The sequence below is a fragment of the Oncorhynchus tshawytscha genome, linkage group LG02, assembly GCF_018296145.1.
Source record: "Oncorhynchus tshawytscha isolate Ot180627B linkage group LG02, Otsh_v2.0, whole genome shotgun sequence".
Taxonomy (NCBI): Eukaryota; Metazoa; Chordata; class Actinopteri; order Salmoniformes; family Salmonidae; genus Oncorhynchus; species Oncorhynchus tshawytscha.
This window is the reverse complement of record NC_056430.1, coordinates 23,809,662-23,826,941: the sequence shown is the minus strand read 5'-3', so window position 1 is coordinate 23,826,941 and position 17,280 is coordinate 23,809,662. Positions and strand designations below refer to the sequence as shown.

At 43.6% G+C, this 17,280-nt stretch overlaps 1 protein-coding gene across 8 annotated transcripts in view; it reads right to left on the bottom strand.

Moving 5' to 3' along the window:
- Positions 1-16,709, bottom strand: part of LOC112219149 (membrane-associated guanylate kinase, WW and PDZ domain-containing protein 1) — a 175,104-nt gene extending 158,395 nt beyond the window's left edge. For 4 of the 8 annotated variants that reach the window (XM_024380359.2, XM_042295517.1, XM_024380368.2 and 1 more), the window contains exon 1: positions 15,908-16,708. In XM_024380359.2, coding sequence (XP_024236127.2) covers positions 15,908-16,205 — 298 coding nt within the window. In that variant the 5' untranslated portion in view covers positions 16,206-16,708. Of the gene's footprint in view, positions 1-15,907 lie in introns of all 8 variants that reach the window. The other 4 variants (XM_024380374.2, XM_024380383.2, XM_042295521.1 and 1 more) reach the window with 3 other exon arrangements.
- Between the last annotated feature and the right edge of the window lie 571 nt (positions 16,710-17,280).

Sequence of the window (17,280 nt, the reverse complement as noted above, 5' to 3'; positions counted from 1 at the left end):
CACTAAGACAGGAACAATCACCCACAAACACACAGTGAAACCCAGGCTACCTAAATATGGTTCCCAATCAGAGACAACGAGAATCACCTGACTCTGATTGAGAACCTCAGGCAGCCATAGACTATGCTAGACACCCCTACTCAGCCACAATCCCAATACCTACTAAAACCCCCAATACCACAACACAACACAAAATAACCCCATGTCACACCCTGGCCTGACCAAATAATTATATAAACACAAAATACTAAGACCAGGGCGTGACACGCTTTAGCTCGGCCACCTTCCACCGCAGATAGGGAAGGCCGACATGGGCGGATGCAGTGGATTGAGATGCCGCCAATGCAAAAAAAGATCTCTAGCTTAAACTGATGGATTTTGGAGATTGTTTTATTATGTTAATTAGATCGACGCACGTGTGCATCAATATACTTGAGGATTATTATTGAATTACATTTGGGTGGCGAGTAAATGTCGAATATGCTCTGAGAGTGTGCTAATACTTGATTTTGATAAACATATTAATGATCAAAACATTTCCTAGTCAAATGAATTATGCAGAAACTCAGATTTTTCACTTTAAAATTAATACCAAATTACAATCCATTGATTTAAAAGTTTAACAAGCCATACAACTCTATGCACACAGACTATGTTTTACAATTTACACTGAAAATTCTCCAAAACACACAGGAATAACTGTAAAGATAAAGTTTGGTACGAGAATAAAACTGATGGAGATTTCACCATAACTCTGTCAATCAAACTTTATATCTGTATAGTTTTTCCAGTAAATGTGTTTTTGTAAAATGATCAGTAGAACATATAAAAGTAGTCCTTGTGCATAGAGTTGTATGGTTTGTTAATCTTCGGAATAAATGTTTTTTGTTTGGCATATATTGTAAAGTGGAATTACCTTCCACTTCCTCTGTAAAACACGTTTGCATTCTATCTGTTTCCTTCTGTCAACACCCCTCCCCTCCATCATGACAAACAAGTGTCAGTACTGACAGTACTTACTACAATACCATGTGAAACACACACTAATCCATAACTCTCATGAAGATCCATATAATTAGGGAGCCATGCAGAGAAGGATTCAGCCAAGTTAGTTCACAGTGATCTACAATTCACACACACTCCGTTAACAACGAGAGAGAAGAGAATAGATTGAGAGAATGGAGAGGCAAAAGAAAAGATCAGAAGACAAAGCGAGAAGGTGGATTAAGAAAGAGAATGGGGCAGCAATGAGCATACCAGAGCAGTGCCCAGGTGAATCCTCTGGTGTGTGTCCCATGCCAGACCAAACACACAAACACAGACTGCTGGCTATTGTGGAAAACACACCCATGTCTATATAATCCTCTTAAATCAGGTCAGGCCTGTCCTCAAATCCCCAAGAAACTCTGTGTGTGTGTGTGTGTGTGTGTGTGTGTGTGTGTGTGTGTGTGTGTGTGTGTGTGTGTGTTAGTTAGTTTGTTTGTTGGGAGGGCGACCAGCAGAATCTAATGAGATGTGTGTAATCAGACGCCAGAGCGTTGGGCTGGTCTCAGCATAATTAAAGGTAAAGAAAACAAAAAGGTGGGAGAGCTCAGGACCTCAGACTAGAGGTCGACTGATTAATCGGAATGGCCGATTAAATAGGGCCGATTTCAAGTTTTCATAACAATCGTAAATCTGTATTTTTGGACACCGATTATTTTCTTTTTTACACCTCTATTTAGTAACTAGGCAAGTCAGTTAAGAACACATTCTTATTTTCAATGACAGCCAAGGAACGGTAGATTTTCACCTTGTCAGCTCGGGGGATTCAATCTTGCAACCTTACAGTTAACTAGTCCAATGCAATAACCACCTGCCTCTCATTGCACTCCACGAGGAGACTGCCTGTTACGTGAATGCAGTAAGCCAAGGTAAGTTGCTAGCTAGCATTAAACTTATCTTATAAAAAACAATCAATCTTAATCACTAGTTAACTACACATGGTTGATGATATTACTAGATTATCTAGTGTGTCCTGCGTTGCATATAATCGATGCGGTGCGTATCGTAGCTCCAACGTGTACCTAACTATGAACATCAATGCCTTTCTTAAAATCAATACACATTAGTATATATTTTTAAACCTGCATATTTAGCTAAAAGAAATCCAGATTAGCAGGCAATATTGACCAGGTGAAATTGTGTCACTTCTCTTGCGTTCATTGTAATTGACATAACATTGAATGTAACAGGAATATTTATGCAATGTAACAGGAATATTTAGACTAATGGATGCCACCCCTTAGATAAAATACGGAACGGTTCCGTATTTCACTGAAAGAATAAACATCTTGTTTTCGAGATGATAGGTCATTAATATGGTCGAATCTGGAAACTAAGGCTCATATTTCTGTTTGTTATTATGTTATAACTAAGCCTATGATTTGATAGAGCAGTCTGACTGAGCGGTGGTAGGCAGCAGCAGGCTCATAAGCATTCATTCAAACAGCACTTTCGTGCGTTTTGCGAGCAGCTCTTCGCACTTCTTCAAGCCTATCAACTCCCGAGATGAGGCTGGTGTAACCGAAGTGGAATGGCTGGCTAGTTAGCAGGGTGTGTGCTAATAGCGTTTCAAACGTCACTCGCTCTGAGACTTGGAGTGGTTATTCCCCTTGCTCTGCATGGGTAACAGTGCTTCGAGGGTGGCTGTTGTGATGTGTTCCTGGTTCGAGCCCAGGGAAGAGCGAGGAGAGGGACGGAAGCTATACTGTTACACTGGCAATAAAGTGCCTATAAGAACATCCAATAGTCAAAGGTTAATGAAATACAAATGGTAGAGAGAGAAATAGTCCTATAATTCCTATAATAACTACAACCTAAAACTTCTTACCTGGGAATATTGAAGACTCATGTTAAAAGGAACCACCAGCTTTCATTTGTTCTCATGTTCTGAGCAAGGAACTTAAACATTAGCTTTCTTACATGGCACATATTACACTTTTACTTTCTTCTCCAACACCTTGTTTTTGCATTATTTAAAGCAAATTGAACATGTTTAATTACTTATTTGAGGCTAAATTGATTTTATTGATGTATTATATTAAGTTAAAATAAGTGTTCATTCAGTTTTGTTGTAATTCTCATTATTACAAATAAATAAATAAAAATTGACCGATTACAATCGGTAGCAGCCTTTTTTTTGGTCCTCCAATAATCGGTATCGGTTGAAAAATCATAGTCGGTCGACCTCTACCTCAGACTGGGGAAGGTTCACCTTCCAACAGGACAACGTGGCTTCGGGACAAGTCTCTATAGGTCCTTGAGTGGCCCAGCCAGAGCCCGGACATAAACCCGATCTAACATCTATAGAGAGACCTGCAGCAACGCTCCCCATCCAACCTGACAGAGCTTGAGAAGAGAAACTCCCCAAATACAGGTGTGCCAAGCTTGTAGCATCACACCCAAGAAAACTCAAGGCTTTAATCGCTGCCAAATCTGCTTCAACAAAGTACTGAGTAAAGGGTCTGAATACTGAAAACCCGTTTTTGCTTTGTCATTATGGGTTACTGTGTGTAGATTGTTGAGGGAAAAAAAACAATTAATAAATTTTAGAATAAGGCTGTAACCTAACAAAATGTGGAAAAAGTCTTGGGGTCTGAATACTTTCCGAAAGCACTGTACACAATCCATGTCTCAATTGTCTCTTAAAAGGCTTGAAAATGATTCTTTAAGCTGTCTCCACCCCTTCATCTACTCTGATTGAAGTTGATTTAACAGGTGCCATCAATAAGGAATCATAGATTTCACCTGGTCAGTCTGTCATAGAAAGGTGTTTTGTACATTAAGTGAATTTCCCCATTCTTTGCTCAACAAAGAGTTCTCTTATTCCAGAACTTGGCACTGTGCACACGCATGGTCATGGCTGTGCGTAAATGTACCCACACTCTCAAGCAAACTTTCATACTGATAAATATCACACTTTGCATTGAAATGATTGGCATGGTTTACGCAGAGATTTGTGCCAATGCATGATTGATCTTACGCCGATTAAGATAAGCGGATTAAGGTGTTTATATGACTATTGCATAATCTGCCTACTGCCATAATCAGTTTAATATCAAATTATTACTGTGCATGTAAACGTACTCATTGCTGACGTCCATGCTGCCAAGACTAGAGAACGACTGATATGGATTTTGTAGGGAAACGGAAAGGGGATACCTAGTCAGTTGCACAACTGAATGCAGGGCTGATGCCGATACTGATTTCTGGAGGTCAAGGATAGCTGACATTTTAGGCCGATATTCAATATCATTACATTTGAAAATTTGGATGACAAAATTTCCTACAGACAGCCATGTATGGATTAATGCATCAATCTAAATAATAAAAACAATCCAACTACATAACAACATAATGGTAATAATTGTATTTTATTGGTAAATCTCTTGATAAACTGGGTAAATTAAGATGGCATAGGCCTACTCACAATACGGTTAGGCATATTCAATAGGAGCGTGTGCATTAAGGGATTGGGCTTATTGTGGCTGATGAGTGGAGTCTATGGTGCTACAGATGACAATCTGTTTGCTTTCCATTTGGGACTTATATTAGCTTACTGTTCAACATCTGCATAGGAGCATCGGTCCAGCATGTCACACCTGTATGGAAGGTCATCATAGAATAATATCTATTCAATGCAAATGGGTCCAAAGTAACATGATTTGTGATCACGGATGCTTATGAAGTAAGTATTTTTTTTCCGTGATCGAGAAAACCTTCCTTTTTTCTGCTGTCAGGACTCATCTCTGAACAACTCAGCTGCCAGGATGAAATTCAAAACAACTCAATTAGCTAGTTCAGCTATCTGTCAAGAAATGGGCGGGTTGTAACTTGATCCTAGTACTACAAGTGAATAGAGCGAGATTGTAACTCCGCTCCCTTTCACATCTCTCTGCATCGGTCATATCACTTGGAGCTGTTTCCTGTTACTATGAGAACTAGCACAATGTTGATGACATGTGCTACCAAGCCATAAATGTGCATAATATCTAACAAGGAGAGCGAGGGTAGGAAAAAAGATTAAACTATCATGCACATTGTCTGAATGACTCAAATCTGCCCATAGTTTGAGAAGTGAGAACGCACACACTCATCTACAGCTTTCTCGGTCCATAAACTTGCAGGAAGGTTCTTAGGTAGCTTTACCTATTGTCAACCTTTATTTAGGCATTTTGAAACACTTCCTTCTTTCCCTGTTACGACAGTCATCTAATCCAACTATCAATTGTCAATTAACAGATACAATTGTGGCTGGTCAGATCAGCACACCAGTAAATAGTTCACACCGCAAGTCAGATGGCTTGTTGCCGAAAATGGTGCATGTTCAAAAAAGCAACATCAGCTAGTTACATCAGCTAGCTACATCGGCTATTACATCAGCTAGCTACATCGGCTGTTACATCAGCTAGCTACATCGGCTATTACATCAGCTAGCTACATCGGCTATTAGCTCCTATCTAATATCTTAGCATCATGTTATGAGTGGCGGCTGGCATGGGAGCAGCTTTGCTATGTAGAGAGAAGGCCCGATAGCCGATAGACTACACAAGGCCAATAACAGCTGGATATCATTCTCTAGACAAGACTAGAACATCTACCTCAGCTCATATCAGTTGACTTCCTGGTAACAGTATGCCTGTTGGCGAGATGCTGTTGCTGCATCTCATAAGCGTAAACAAAAGCAGAACTGACAGGAGGTCTTTACCATGTCAGCATGCGTCACCCTCTGTTCCGCTCGGCTCTAGGCATGAACATGATCAGATTTCTGCATGCGTTGGATGTGAAGAACACAACTTTGTATGGTCAAATGAACTGTCTGACGAACATTGTGTGGGATTGTAGAATGACTGTGGAATACAAGTCCCTTCTGATGTCGCTGCTCAGTGGACAGATTCAATCAAATCTACCATAGAGGTCAAAGGCTTCACAGTAAGCTCATACCCAAACTCCTCAGCTATTAGACGCCATATACAATGTGGAACTGCAAACGATTGACTGTGAAATACCTCCCAGATATAGGATTATGCTGATATGACAGCCACATTGACAATGTGGGAATAAGCAGAGGCCTTATGAGTAGATTTGTCAAGTGATCCTATGGTTGGGATGTGGTAAAGAGAAGAGAAGCTAAGAAGAAGAACTGGGAATACTCTCAGAGCTCGAAATCTACATCTCAGCCGCTCAACAAGATGTGTGTGACTTCATCTTCAGACAGGAAATAAAGAGGAAACGGGATGAGGATTGGAGGAAGGCCACCGTCTGTATCCTCCTTGAGTAATGACCACAGTGACGAAGAGGCTATTGACAGGAGTACTCAACATCATGTGTTCAGAATTAGAATGGATCTAAATGGTTCTCAAGGGCACAATACGTTCGATCCAGACAGGCAGAAAGAGTCTGGAGCACAGCTGAGAGCCCATTCACAATATGTTCCAGGCAGGCAGAAAGAGTCTGGAGCACCGCTGAGAGCCCATTCACAATATGTTCCATCCAGGCAGGCAGAAAGAGTCTGGAGCACCGCTGAGAGCCCATTCACAATATGTTCCATCCAGGCAGGCAGAAAGAGTCTGGAGCACCGCTGAGAGCCCATTCACAATATGTTCCATTCAGGCAGGCAGAAAGAGTCTGGAGCACCGCTGAGAGCCCATTCACAATATGTTCCATCCAGGCAGGCAGAAAGAGTCTGGAGCACAGCTGAGAGCCCATTCACTGTTTTCCCACTTCCTTGGTAACTAACCTGGATCATTGATGAATGAGAACAATCGCCATAGAAACCCAAGTATATGTTGACTACGTCACACTTTGTTATAGGCCTACACTCATACACCCACAATGAATCATACAGAAACTGAGCTGAATACAGGTCTGAGCTGAATGCTGAATACACTCCTTGGCCCTGGTCATTGACATTTCTGCATTCCGCCAAGGCCAGCCGTACCTGGAGAAATGGAACCTCCTCAGCGCCTTGAGAACCACAGGGCCAGGGCCCACTGACATCTACAGGGCTAATAAACAAGCCCTTCTCTCAGTCTGACAGCCAGGATGTGTAAGGAGGACAACCTCCAGGGTAGCCATTCACATTCAACATAAGAGGCTCCAGTTGAGCTAATCAGTAGGAGAAAAGGACAACCGGCAACTTGAGAGAGACAGAAGAAAGAGTGTGTCCCCTTTAGTGGATTAATGAGGGTCGCTTGTACATTTGTAGAGACAACAGTAGGGATGGGTACCGAAACCCGGTTTTAAACGGGCCCTGGGGCTAAATTATGAAAGACAGTAGTATCGATAAGCTCCGACGTTATCGGTTCGGCTTTCGCTACTGGAAAAATTAAGAAAATACATGTCCTATTTATTATTGCTACATAAACGTGATCTTGCACATTTTATCTCACCAACCGTTTCTAATTTGCAATAAGATGAAGACATTCCTCTATGTTTTTCGCAGTTCCCAATCCAGAAGAGAGATCTCTCTCGCGCAGAGCCTGTGTCTCTTGCACGCACACACAGCTCTTAATTAAGTGACGATGGTGAAGAGAACTAAACGTTCAAAAGTGTGGTTACACCTCACCAGAGTCGATGCTGACAATGCTCATTGCCACAAGTGCAACAAGACTTTTGCTTGTAAGGGCGGAAACACGAGCAGTCTGTCCAAACATCTATGGAAAGTGCATCATGTGCAGGCAGAAAAATGCAGTTTTCGACTGCCTAGCTCGTAGTTTATCTCTCGTTGCCCAATCCCCGTTCGGTATGTATACTAGCAGCCTGGAGCCCACACACAGAGCTAACTAAATTATGAGAACATGGGTTCATGATCAAAAGGAACCATTAGCCAGCTGAAATTCAATCACCCATTTAAAGATTTTGCACAATTTTCATTAAAAGTTGCAGCTACAATGAACCAACCCACTCCTCCATCTAATACTGCTGGTCCAAGCCAAAGACCAGCCCAAAGCCCCTTCACGCTGGCAGCTAGTGGGAGGATGACTGAGGAGAGGGTGAATGAGTGCCACCTAGCCGTGACCAAGGTCATAGTGAAAGACATTCACCCCTTTACAACTGTGAAGTCCAAGGGCTTTAGGTAACAGTCTGTCAGTATATATTGAGTTGTATGAATTTTTTAGGATATAGTAGTATAAAAGGGTTGTATGTTAGTCCCATCACTCCACAATACAATACACACCAAAACAATAAAAAAAAATACTGTAGGGAGATGAGCAAGGCACTCAACCCCAAATATACCGCTTCCTCTATGAGTTACCTCAGTGACACATTCATTCCTACCTGCTATGGTGTTGAAAAGGCCAATGTGATCACTGAGCTGAAGGACGTGCCAAAGCTGGCCATCACATCAGACGAGTGGACCAGCCTATGTCAGGACCACTATCTCATGGTTACAGTGCAGTACACAAGCCAGGGCAGTGTAAAACAGAAGGTCCTCCACACCAGGGCAGTGTAAAACAGAAGGTCCTCCACACCAGGGCAGTGTAAAACAGAAGGTCCTCCACACCAGGGCAGTGTAAAACAGAAGGTCCTCCACACCAGGGCAGTGTAAAACAGAAGGTCCTCCACACCAGGGCAGTGTAAAACAGAAGGTCCTCCACACCAGGGCAGTGTAAAACAGAAGGTCCTCCACACCAGGGCCAGGTCCTCCACACCAGGGCAGTGTAAAACAGAAGGTCCTCCAGACCAGAGCAGTGTAAAACAGAAGGTCCTCCAGACCAGGGCAGTGTAAAACAGAAGGTCCTCCACACCAGAGCAGTGTAAAACAGAAGGTCCTCCACACCAGGGCAGTGTAAAACAGGTCCTCCACACCAGGGCAGTGTAAAACAGAAGGTCATCCACACCAGGGCAATGTAAAACAGAAGGTCCTCCACACCAGGGCAGTGTACAAATCACAAACTGGCAAAGTAGTGGCAGAGGAGATCTCAGACATTCTGGAAGAGGTTGAGATAGAGTCGAGCAAGATTGTAGCTGTGACTGTTGATAATGCTGGCAATATGGACGTTGCCATCAAGTGACTACACATCCTAAAAATAGGATGCTTTGCACACACATTGTATCTGGCAGCGCATAAAATCTACATAATGACTTTCATTGATAAATGGGCAGCCAGAATCAGAGCAGTGGTCGTGTGGTTCAAGAGATCCTCGATGTCCAAACCAGTCTTGAAGGAAAAGCAGCAGCTCCTTGGTAAGAAGTCAATTCAATATATTAAAGTATTATTTTGAAATTCCCATATTTAACAATTTAATTCAATATTCAAGTGTGCGGTAATTAAATGTATGTTTTTTTTGTTTTTGTTTCAGGCCTTCCGCAACACTCGCTCATCCTTGATGTCAAGACCAGATGGAACTCTATCTAATGATGGAGAGATTGATGGAGCAGTATCCAGCCATCCAAGTAGCAGCATTGGACCAACGACTGCAAAAAGCAACCTGGACCGTCTGAAGGACGAGGACTTCCATAAGGCTGAGGAGTTTGTCCAGCTCATGAGAATCCTCTATACATCCACACTGTATGTGTCATGTGAAAAGAATGCCCCCTGTGGACAGATCATACCCATCCTCCACAAACTGGAAGAGCCCTTCACTATGAAGCATGAAGATACAACATTTGTGGCAACCATCAAAGAGAAGGTGTGGGAGAACCTCTCTGAGCAATATCAGGATGAGGACATTCAAGCCTTCCTGCATGAGGCCACAGCAATGGACCCCAGATTTAAAGGGAGGCTGAGTGACGCTACCTGGGACAGACTGAGGAAGGCAACTGTTGAGGCCAATGTGACAGGAGCAACACCAGGGTTGTCAGGAGAGCCGGAGCAGACAGACACAGAGCACCAGACACAGGAGGAGGAGTCTGAAGGAGAAGGAGAGGAAAAGGAGGAGACAGTCCCTCCATTGAACAAAACAAGGAGTGCCTTGGAGGAGCGCCTTGGAGGAGCTGTTCTCAGAGGAGGACAGGGAGTTGAGGTTGACAATCCAACAGGACACCTCGTCCCTCACCATCAGCGAGCGTGTTTACATAGAGGTCGAGCTCTACAAAGGCCTGCCTCCCATCCCCATCTTCAAGGCTGAAGATCCTGTGATGTGGTGGCGGGAGAAGAGAACTACTCTACCACTCCTCACAAACATTGCAACAAGCTTCCTCTGTGCTCAAGCCTCCTCCACCCCTAGCGAGAGGGTATTTTCAACTGCAGGGAACACAATAAGCCAGGAGAAGTCCCGACTTCTGCCAGAGAAGGCAAATATGCCGGAGTGGCAGGTAACCTAGTGTTTAGGGCGTTGGACTTGTAACCGAAAGGTTGCAAGATCGAATCCCTGAGCTGACAAGGTAAAACTCTGTTGTTCTGCCCCTGAACAAGGCAGTTAACCCACTGTTCCTAGGCCGTCCTTGAAAATAAGAATTTGTTCCTAGGCCGTCATTGAAAATAAGAATTTGTTCTTCACTGACTTGCCTAGTTAAAATAAAGGTAAAATAAAAATGTTGATCTTTCTCCAGAAGAACTGCTAAGAACTGTTAGTCCTTCTGCAGCCTACCTGCATGCCCCACCCGTGTTACTCTATACCACTGTATTGTCTTCTGCAGCCTACCTGCATGCCCCACCCGTGTTACTCTATACCACTGTATTGTCTTCTGCAGCCTACCTGCATGCCCCACCTGTGTTGCTCTATACCACTGTATTGTCTTCTGCAGCCTACCTGCATGCCCCACCTGTGTTGCTCTATACCACTGTATTGTCTTCTGCAGCCTACCTGCATGCCCCACCTGTGTTGCTCTATACCACTGTATTGTCTTCTGCAGCCTACCTGCATGCCCCACCTGTGTTGCTCTATACCACTGTATCGTCTTCTGCAGCCTACCTGCATGCCCCACCTGTGTTGCTCTATACCACTGTATTGTCTTCTGCAGCCTACCTGCATGCCCCACCCGTGTTACTCTATACCACTGTATTGTCTTCTGCAGCCTACCTGCATGCCCCACCTGTGTTGCTCTATACCACTGTATTGTCTTCTGCAGCCTACCTGCATGCCCCACCTGTGTTGCTCTATACCACTGTATTGTCTTCTGCAGCCTACCTGCATGCCCCACCTGTGTTGCTCTATACCACTGTATTGTCTTCTGCAGCCTCTGCATGCCCCACCTGTGTTGCTCTATACCACTGTATTGTCTTCTGCAGCCTACCTGCATGCCCCACCTGTGTTGCTCTATACCACTGTATTGTCTTCTGCAGCCTACCTGCATGCCCCACCTGTGTTGCTCTATACCACTGTATTGTCTTCTGCAGCCTACCTGCATGCCCCACCTGTGTTGCTCTATACCACTGTATTGTCTTCTGCAGCCTACCTGCATGCCCCACCTGTGTTGCTCTATACCACTGTATTGTCTTCTGCAGCCTACCTGCATGCCCCACCTGTGTTGCTCTATACCACTGTATTGTCTTCTGCAGCCTACCTGCATGCCCCACCTGTGTTGCTCTATACCACTGTATTGTCTTCTGCAGCCTACCTGCATGCCCCACCTGTGTTGCTCTATACCACTGTATTGTCTTCTGCAGCCTACCTGCATGCCCCACCCGTGTTGCCCCACCTCTATACCACTGTATTGTCTTCTGCAGCCTACCTGCATGCCCCACCTGTGTTGCTCTATACCACTGTATTGTCTTCTGCAGCCTACCTGCATGCCCCACCTGTGTTGCTCTATACCACTGTATTGTCTTCTGCAGCCTACCTGCATGCCCCACCTGTGTTGCTCTATACCACTGTATTGTCTTCCAGCCTACCTGTGTTGCTCTATACCACTGTATTGTCTTCTGCAGCCTACCTGCATGCCCCACCTGTGTTGCTCTATACCACTGTATTGTCTTCTGCAGCCTACCTGCATGCCCCACCTGTGTTGCTCTATACCACTGTATTGTCTTCTGCAGCCTACCTGCATGCCCCACCCGTGTTGCTCTATACCACTGTATTGTCTTCTGTAGCCTACCTGCATGCCCCACCTGTGTTGCTCTATACCACTGTATTGTCTTCTGCAGCCTACCTGCATGCCCCACCCCTATACCACTGTATTGTCTTCTGCAGCCTACCTGCATCTATACCACTGTATTGTCTTCTGCAGCCTACCTGCATGCCCCACCTGTGTTGCTCTATACCACTGTATTGTCTTCTGCAGCCTACCTGCATGCCCCACCTGTGTTGCTCTATACCACTGTATTGTCTTCTGCAGCCTACCTGCATGCCCCACCTGTGTTGCTCTATACCACTGTATTGTCTTCTGCAGCCTACCTGCATGCCCCACCTGTGTTGCTCTATACCACTGTATTGTCTTCTGCAGCCTACCTGCATGCCCCACCTGTGTTGCTCTATACCACTGTATTGTCTTCTGCAGCCTACCTGCATGCCCTGTGTTGCTCTATACCACTGTATTGTCTTCTGCAGCCTACCTGCATGCCCCACCTGTGTTGCTCTATACCACTGTATTGTCTTCTGCAGCCTACCTGCATGCCCCACCTGTGTTGCTCTATACCACTGTATTGTCTTCTGCAGCCTACCTGCATGCCCCACCCCTATACCTGTGCAGCCTACCTGCATGCCCCACCTGTCTATACCACTGTATTGTCTTCTGCAGCCTACCTGCATGCCCCACCTGTGTTGCTCTATACCACTGTATTGTCTTCTGCAGCCTACCTGCATGCCCCACCTGTGTTGCTCTATACCACTGTATTGTCTTCTGCAGCCTACCTGCATGCCCCACCTGTGTTGCTCTATACCACTGTATTGTCTTCTGCAGCCTACCTGCATGCCCCACCTGTGTTGCTCTATACCACTGTATTGTCTTCTGCAGCCTACCTGCATGCCCCACCTGTGTTGCTCTATACCACTGTATTGTCTTCTGCAGCCTACCTGCATGCCCCACCCGTGTTGCTCTATACCACTGTCTTTGCTTTTGCAGGAAAATATTGTTTATTTAATTTGTTTTACATTATCATCACCACAACATTATAGTCTATAATAGTGATTTGTTCAAAACATTGCTGTTTTTTTTGCTGTAAATAATTGTATATTTATTTGACATTTTAGAAAATAAAGCAATGTTAATTCTGTTCTTAATTTGTTTCATTTTCTTTCATAAAAAATAACAAAAATAATCGATAAGAATACCGTTAAAGTACCAGACTGATAAGCAGTATCGGTAAGAGTAGAAAAACCATTCAAATCTTAACGATACCCATCCCTCAACAAAAGCATTTCACGGACCATTCACACCACTACTAAACGCTTCCACATGCAAAGACAAAGAGAGACATTCTCCACCTCCCACCTACAGTTAATTCACTGCTATAAATTGAAACCACAGGAAAAGCTAGCTATACTCACATCACATTGTTAAAAAAAGGAGAACTCCTGCCTTCTGGATTTACAACCGAGTTCAAATCTGCTGAGCCTGCATCGTTCATCAGGCGAGCCACACATCATGTTGATGAAGCTTAAAAAGCTTGAATGTAAATGTAAATTAACTGAGTGTAGCTTTGCCTTTCCTTCTGACTGATCACAGGCTGTATAGCCCACTGACTGACTGACTGACTGACTGACTGCAAGCTAAGTCTGGGTGTCTGCGACTGGGTCAGCCAGCCCAGTGTAGTGATTAAACAGCATCACATGGAGTTACCCTGCACTGTGCTGTGCTCTGACATGATCCAGACACTAGATACCTCCTCCCTGACCCCTGACCCCATTTTTCATGCTGTATGGTCAGGTTTGCCTGGTCTGCCCAGCCCAAGCCCCATGGAGCGCCACACACTGATCATACAGCAAACACACACAAGGACATGCTCAATAACACATGCATGCATTCACTCTGGGAGCCTTGGCACACTAATCCACTCCCATGGTAGCCTGTGTGTGTGTATGTGTTCATGGGAAGTGGGGGGGGGGTTGATAACTGTCATATGTAGACCAGAGTAGAGCCACCCACACATACAACTGTTATTTTTATCATAACCTTGGACATAATGATAATAATCTAATCTGCAACCTATTTCCCTCAAATACAGTTTGGTGTTCAGACTGGATACTTCACAGCCTCAGACAAATTATTACATAGGAAATGTCAATCAAAGACATGTCTCTCTTTGTGATACACAGCGGGAGTCCTGTAAAATATACACGGTATAGAGTGTGGGAATGCATTTCGAAACTTTGACCAATTACATAATCAAGTTGACTGTGTCAATACAGCAGCATGGCCACATAATGGTATGTAGTACACAGTGGCAGTTCAGTGTCATGCGTGTGTACTGTAATCCCTCCCACAACAATAGCACACAGAAACTGTTGGTTGTTATTAAAATGCCTCAATCAGCACTCAAACATGCTATGCCCGGCCTATCCCCTGAACTCGAGGGATGATGCAGAAACCTTCACGACCTGATGAACAATAGCCTAATCAGCAGTCTTTTGCTTTTCCATTCCGTAAACTGTGTGAAAATGACAGACGCCTTGAACAAACTGAATATGGGTTAGATGGCCCTTTGCCAAAAATATTTTCCCAATTAAGCCTGATTTCGGGAGAAACATTCCCAGACAACGTAAATGATTGAAACCTGAAACAGAATATGGTCATGTGAATGTATTGCCATTGCATCCCCTCCGTTCCTCCCCACCTCCAGACAGGATCTGGAAATGGGCCAGGTGGAACACTGGGACTGGAGTGGGAGCTGATTGGCCAGATTCTTGATAATTGTCTCAAGTAATTTATGGACATGGGTAGGATTGTCAGTCTTCCGAATAGACAGAGGCGACTCACCATAACTAGAACCATGTGTTGAATTGGGATTTTGAGGTATGGAACTGCCATGCTAATGTATAATGTACAGGTTTCCCATCAAGAGGCTCTTAATCAGTGCCAACAAAGTAGGCATATGTGCTCAGGATGTATAGAGCAAATAGAAGTGTAAAAAGAGTATGGTTTTGCTATTTTTTTTAGATTTCACTTTCTGTGATTTTTTTCTCTCTTTGGACAAACTTTTGAAATCAGTCAGATCCCAGAGTAACACTACATCTCTGTGGCTCTGAGCATCCCTACAAGCCTGCAAGACACACTGGGTTCCAGTCACACTGGCTTAGTGTCAAACTATATGGCCAGGCCGAGTCAAGTTGACCATGAATGGTTCCCACTGGTCAGAGCTGCTGTTTGTCTGCTGATATTGTAAAATTCCACCCCAAAACTATTTTGGAAGTAATTTCATTAGATCGTTGTTGATATAGTCTCAAAATGTGTTGCATGTCAGCAATCAAGTTAAGCTCTTTAAAAAGACGTGTGATGCAAATGAATGCTGTTGTCATCCTACTGCTGAGGTACAGGCAGAGAGGTTGGGATGTAGTCAACTATCAGTAAGTGCCTTAGGACTAATGGGTGGTCTACAGACCAAATATTATTTGGCCCACAACATCTGTACTCTCCAATCATATAAAAGTAAAATGCTGACATGCAAGGCTTGTGGGTGTTGCTATAAGGAGGAGGCGGTATTTCAACATGTATACACGATAGATACATAATGGAGTTTATTAGTCACATGCACAGGGATGCAGATGTAATCACAGGCAGGGTACAGTGAAAAATAATAATATATACACATTTACAACTGCCGCAATGATACATGTCCATTCGTGGGTGGGGACAATAGGGTCATACATTTTATGAGGATGTACATCTGACAGAACTAAAACTTTAAATGGGATTCTGAAAAGTTGTAAATGAATCAGGACATAATTATTGGATAACCTGTGTGCCTCATCCACTTTAATACATCACGTCATATGGATGAATGAAGCGCTATAGACGCTGCTGCTTCTGTGTCATCTCTTACCTTGTCTGACTGTTTTCAATCTGACGGGACCCTTGCAATTATTTATCACTGTCTGTACATCATACAGAGGCAATCCAGAGATCGATAGGTTCTCTACTTCCAATATCAACTCCCCCTCCGTTAATTTTCCATTTTTGTAAATAACGATATCCTCGTTAACTTGTCCGATGAAGGCGAACTCTCCGTTCTCTGCACCGCCCAGCAATGGCACATTCAAGTCACCCGGAGCGTCTTTGAGAACCGCGCACTCGTTAACTTTGGTGGTCCAGTGATTCTTCTTTTGGATCACTTTGGCCATGGTGAATATGCCAAACCAAACAGGTGGTCTTGCCGACTAAAAACAATATAGACAACAAAACGAGTCTCAGAATGTAATATCAAAATCAGACGCAGCAAACTTTCTTTTTCTTTCCCTGAAGCATGAGTGCTGCTGTCAAAAACTGCTCATTGTTCACACAAACAAAATCAAGCCATTCTCGTCTGATGGACCACTTCTATTGACGTCTTGAGCAGCTGGTCTTAATTTACAGGTATTGTTTTTCTCATCTTGTTCACATCTTTGCCGAGTAAACGCTGCCACAAACGTATAGTCTCCACTTGTCAAATCCTTTCTCAGTTCCTTTTTTATGAAACCACTTTAAATATTTCCCGTTCAAGATCAAAGCGATGAAGATTTTACTTTGAATAATAGGTGATTTGGTTGGTGGCACCACAACGGCTCCTTTAAACAGGTACAACGTTGTCGTGTGTTTTGTTACATTTCGTCCCACTGCTTGCAGTAGCGATCGGGATGTGCTGATAGTAAAATGAGCGCATGCGTCCTGTTTCCCTCCGGAGTCCAGAGGGAAAGCCTAATGGCTTCACCTATTACAAGGTCCTAATGCTCCTCAAACGAAAAAAACAAATTTAAAACATATATTGTGGATGCAGTTTAGGATATACAGTATTTTAAATATAACAATTTGACCAAGTAATGTATAATTTATGCATTTTTAAATGTATTTTTGATGCGTGACATATATAATAAATACATGTATTTATTTTTAAGTACATTTGTATTTAAATACATTATTTGGCCAATTCTTTATATACTGAACAAAACTGGAAACGCAACATGCAACAATTTCAAAGATTTTACTAAGTTACAGCTCAAATAAGGAAATCAGTCAATTTAAATATATTTATGAGGCCCTAATCTATGGATTTCACATGACTGGGCAGGGGTGCAGCCATGGGTGGTCCGTTGAGGGCTTAGGCCCACCCATTTGGCAGCCAGGGCCAACCAATCAGAATTCGTTTTTCCCCACAAAAGGGCTTAATTGCAGACAGAAATACTCCTCAGCAAGCCTCCCCCACCCACTCATATGAAGAAA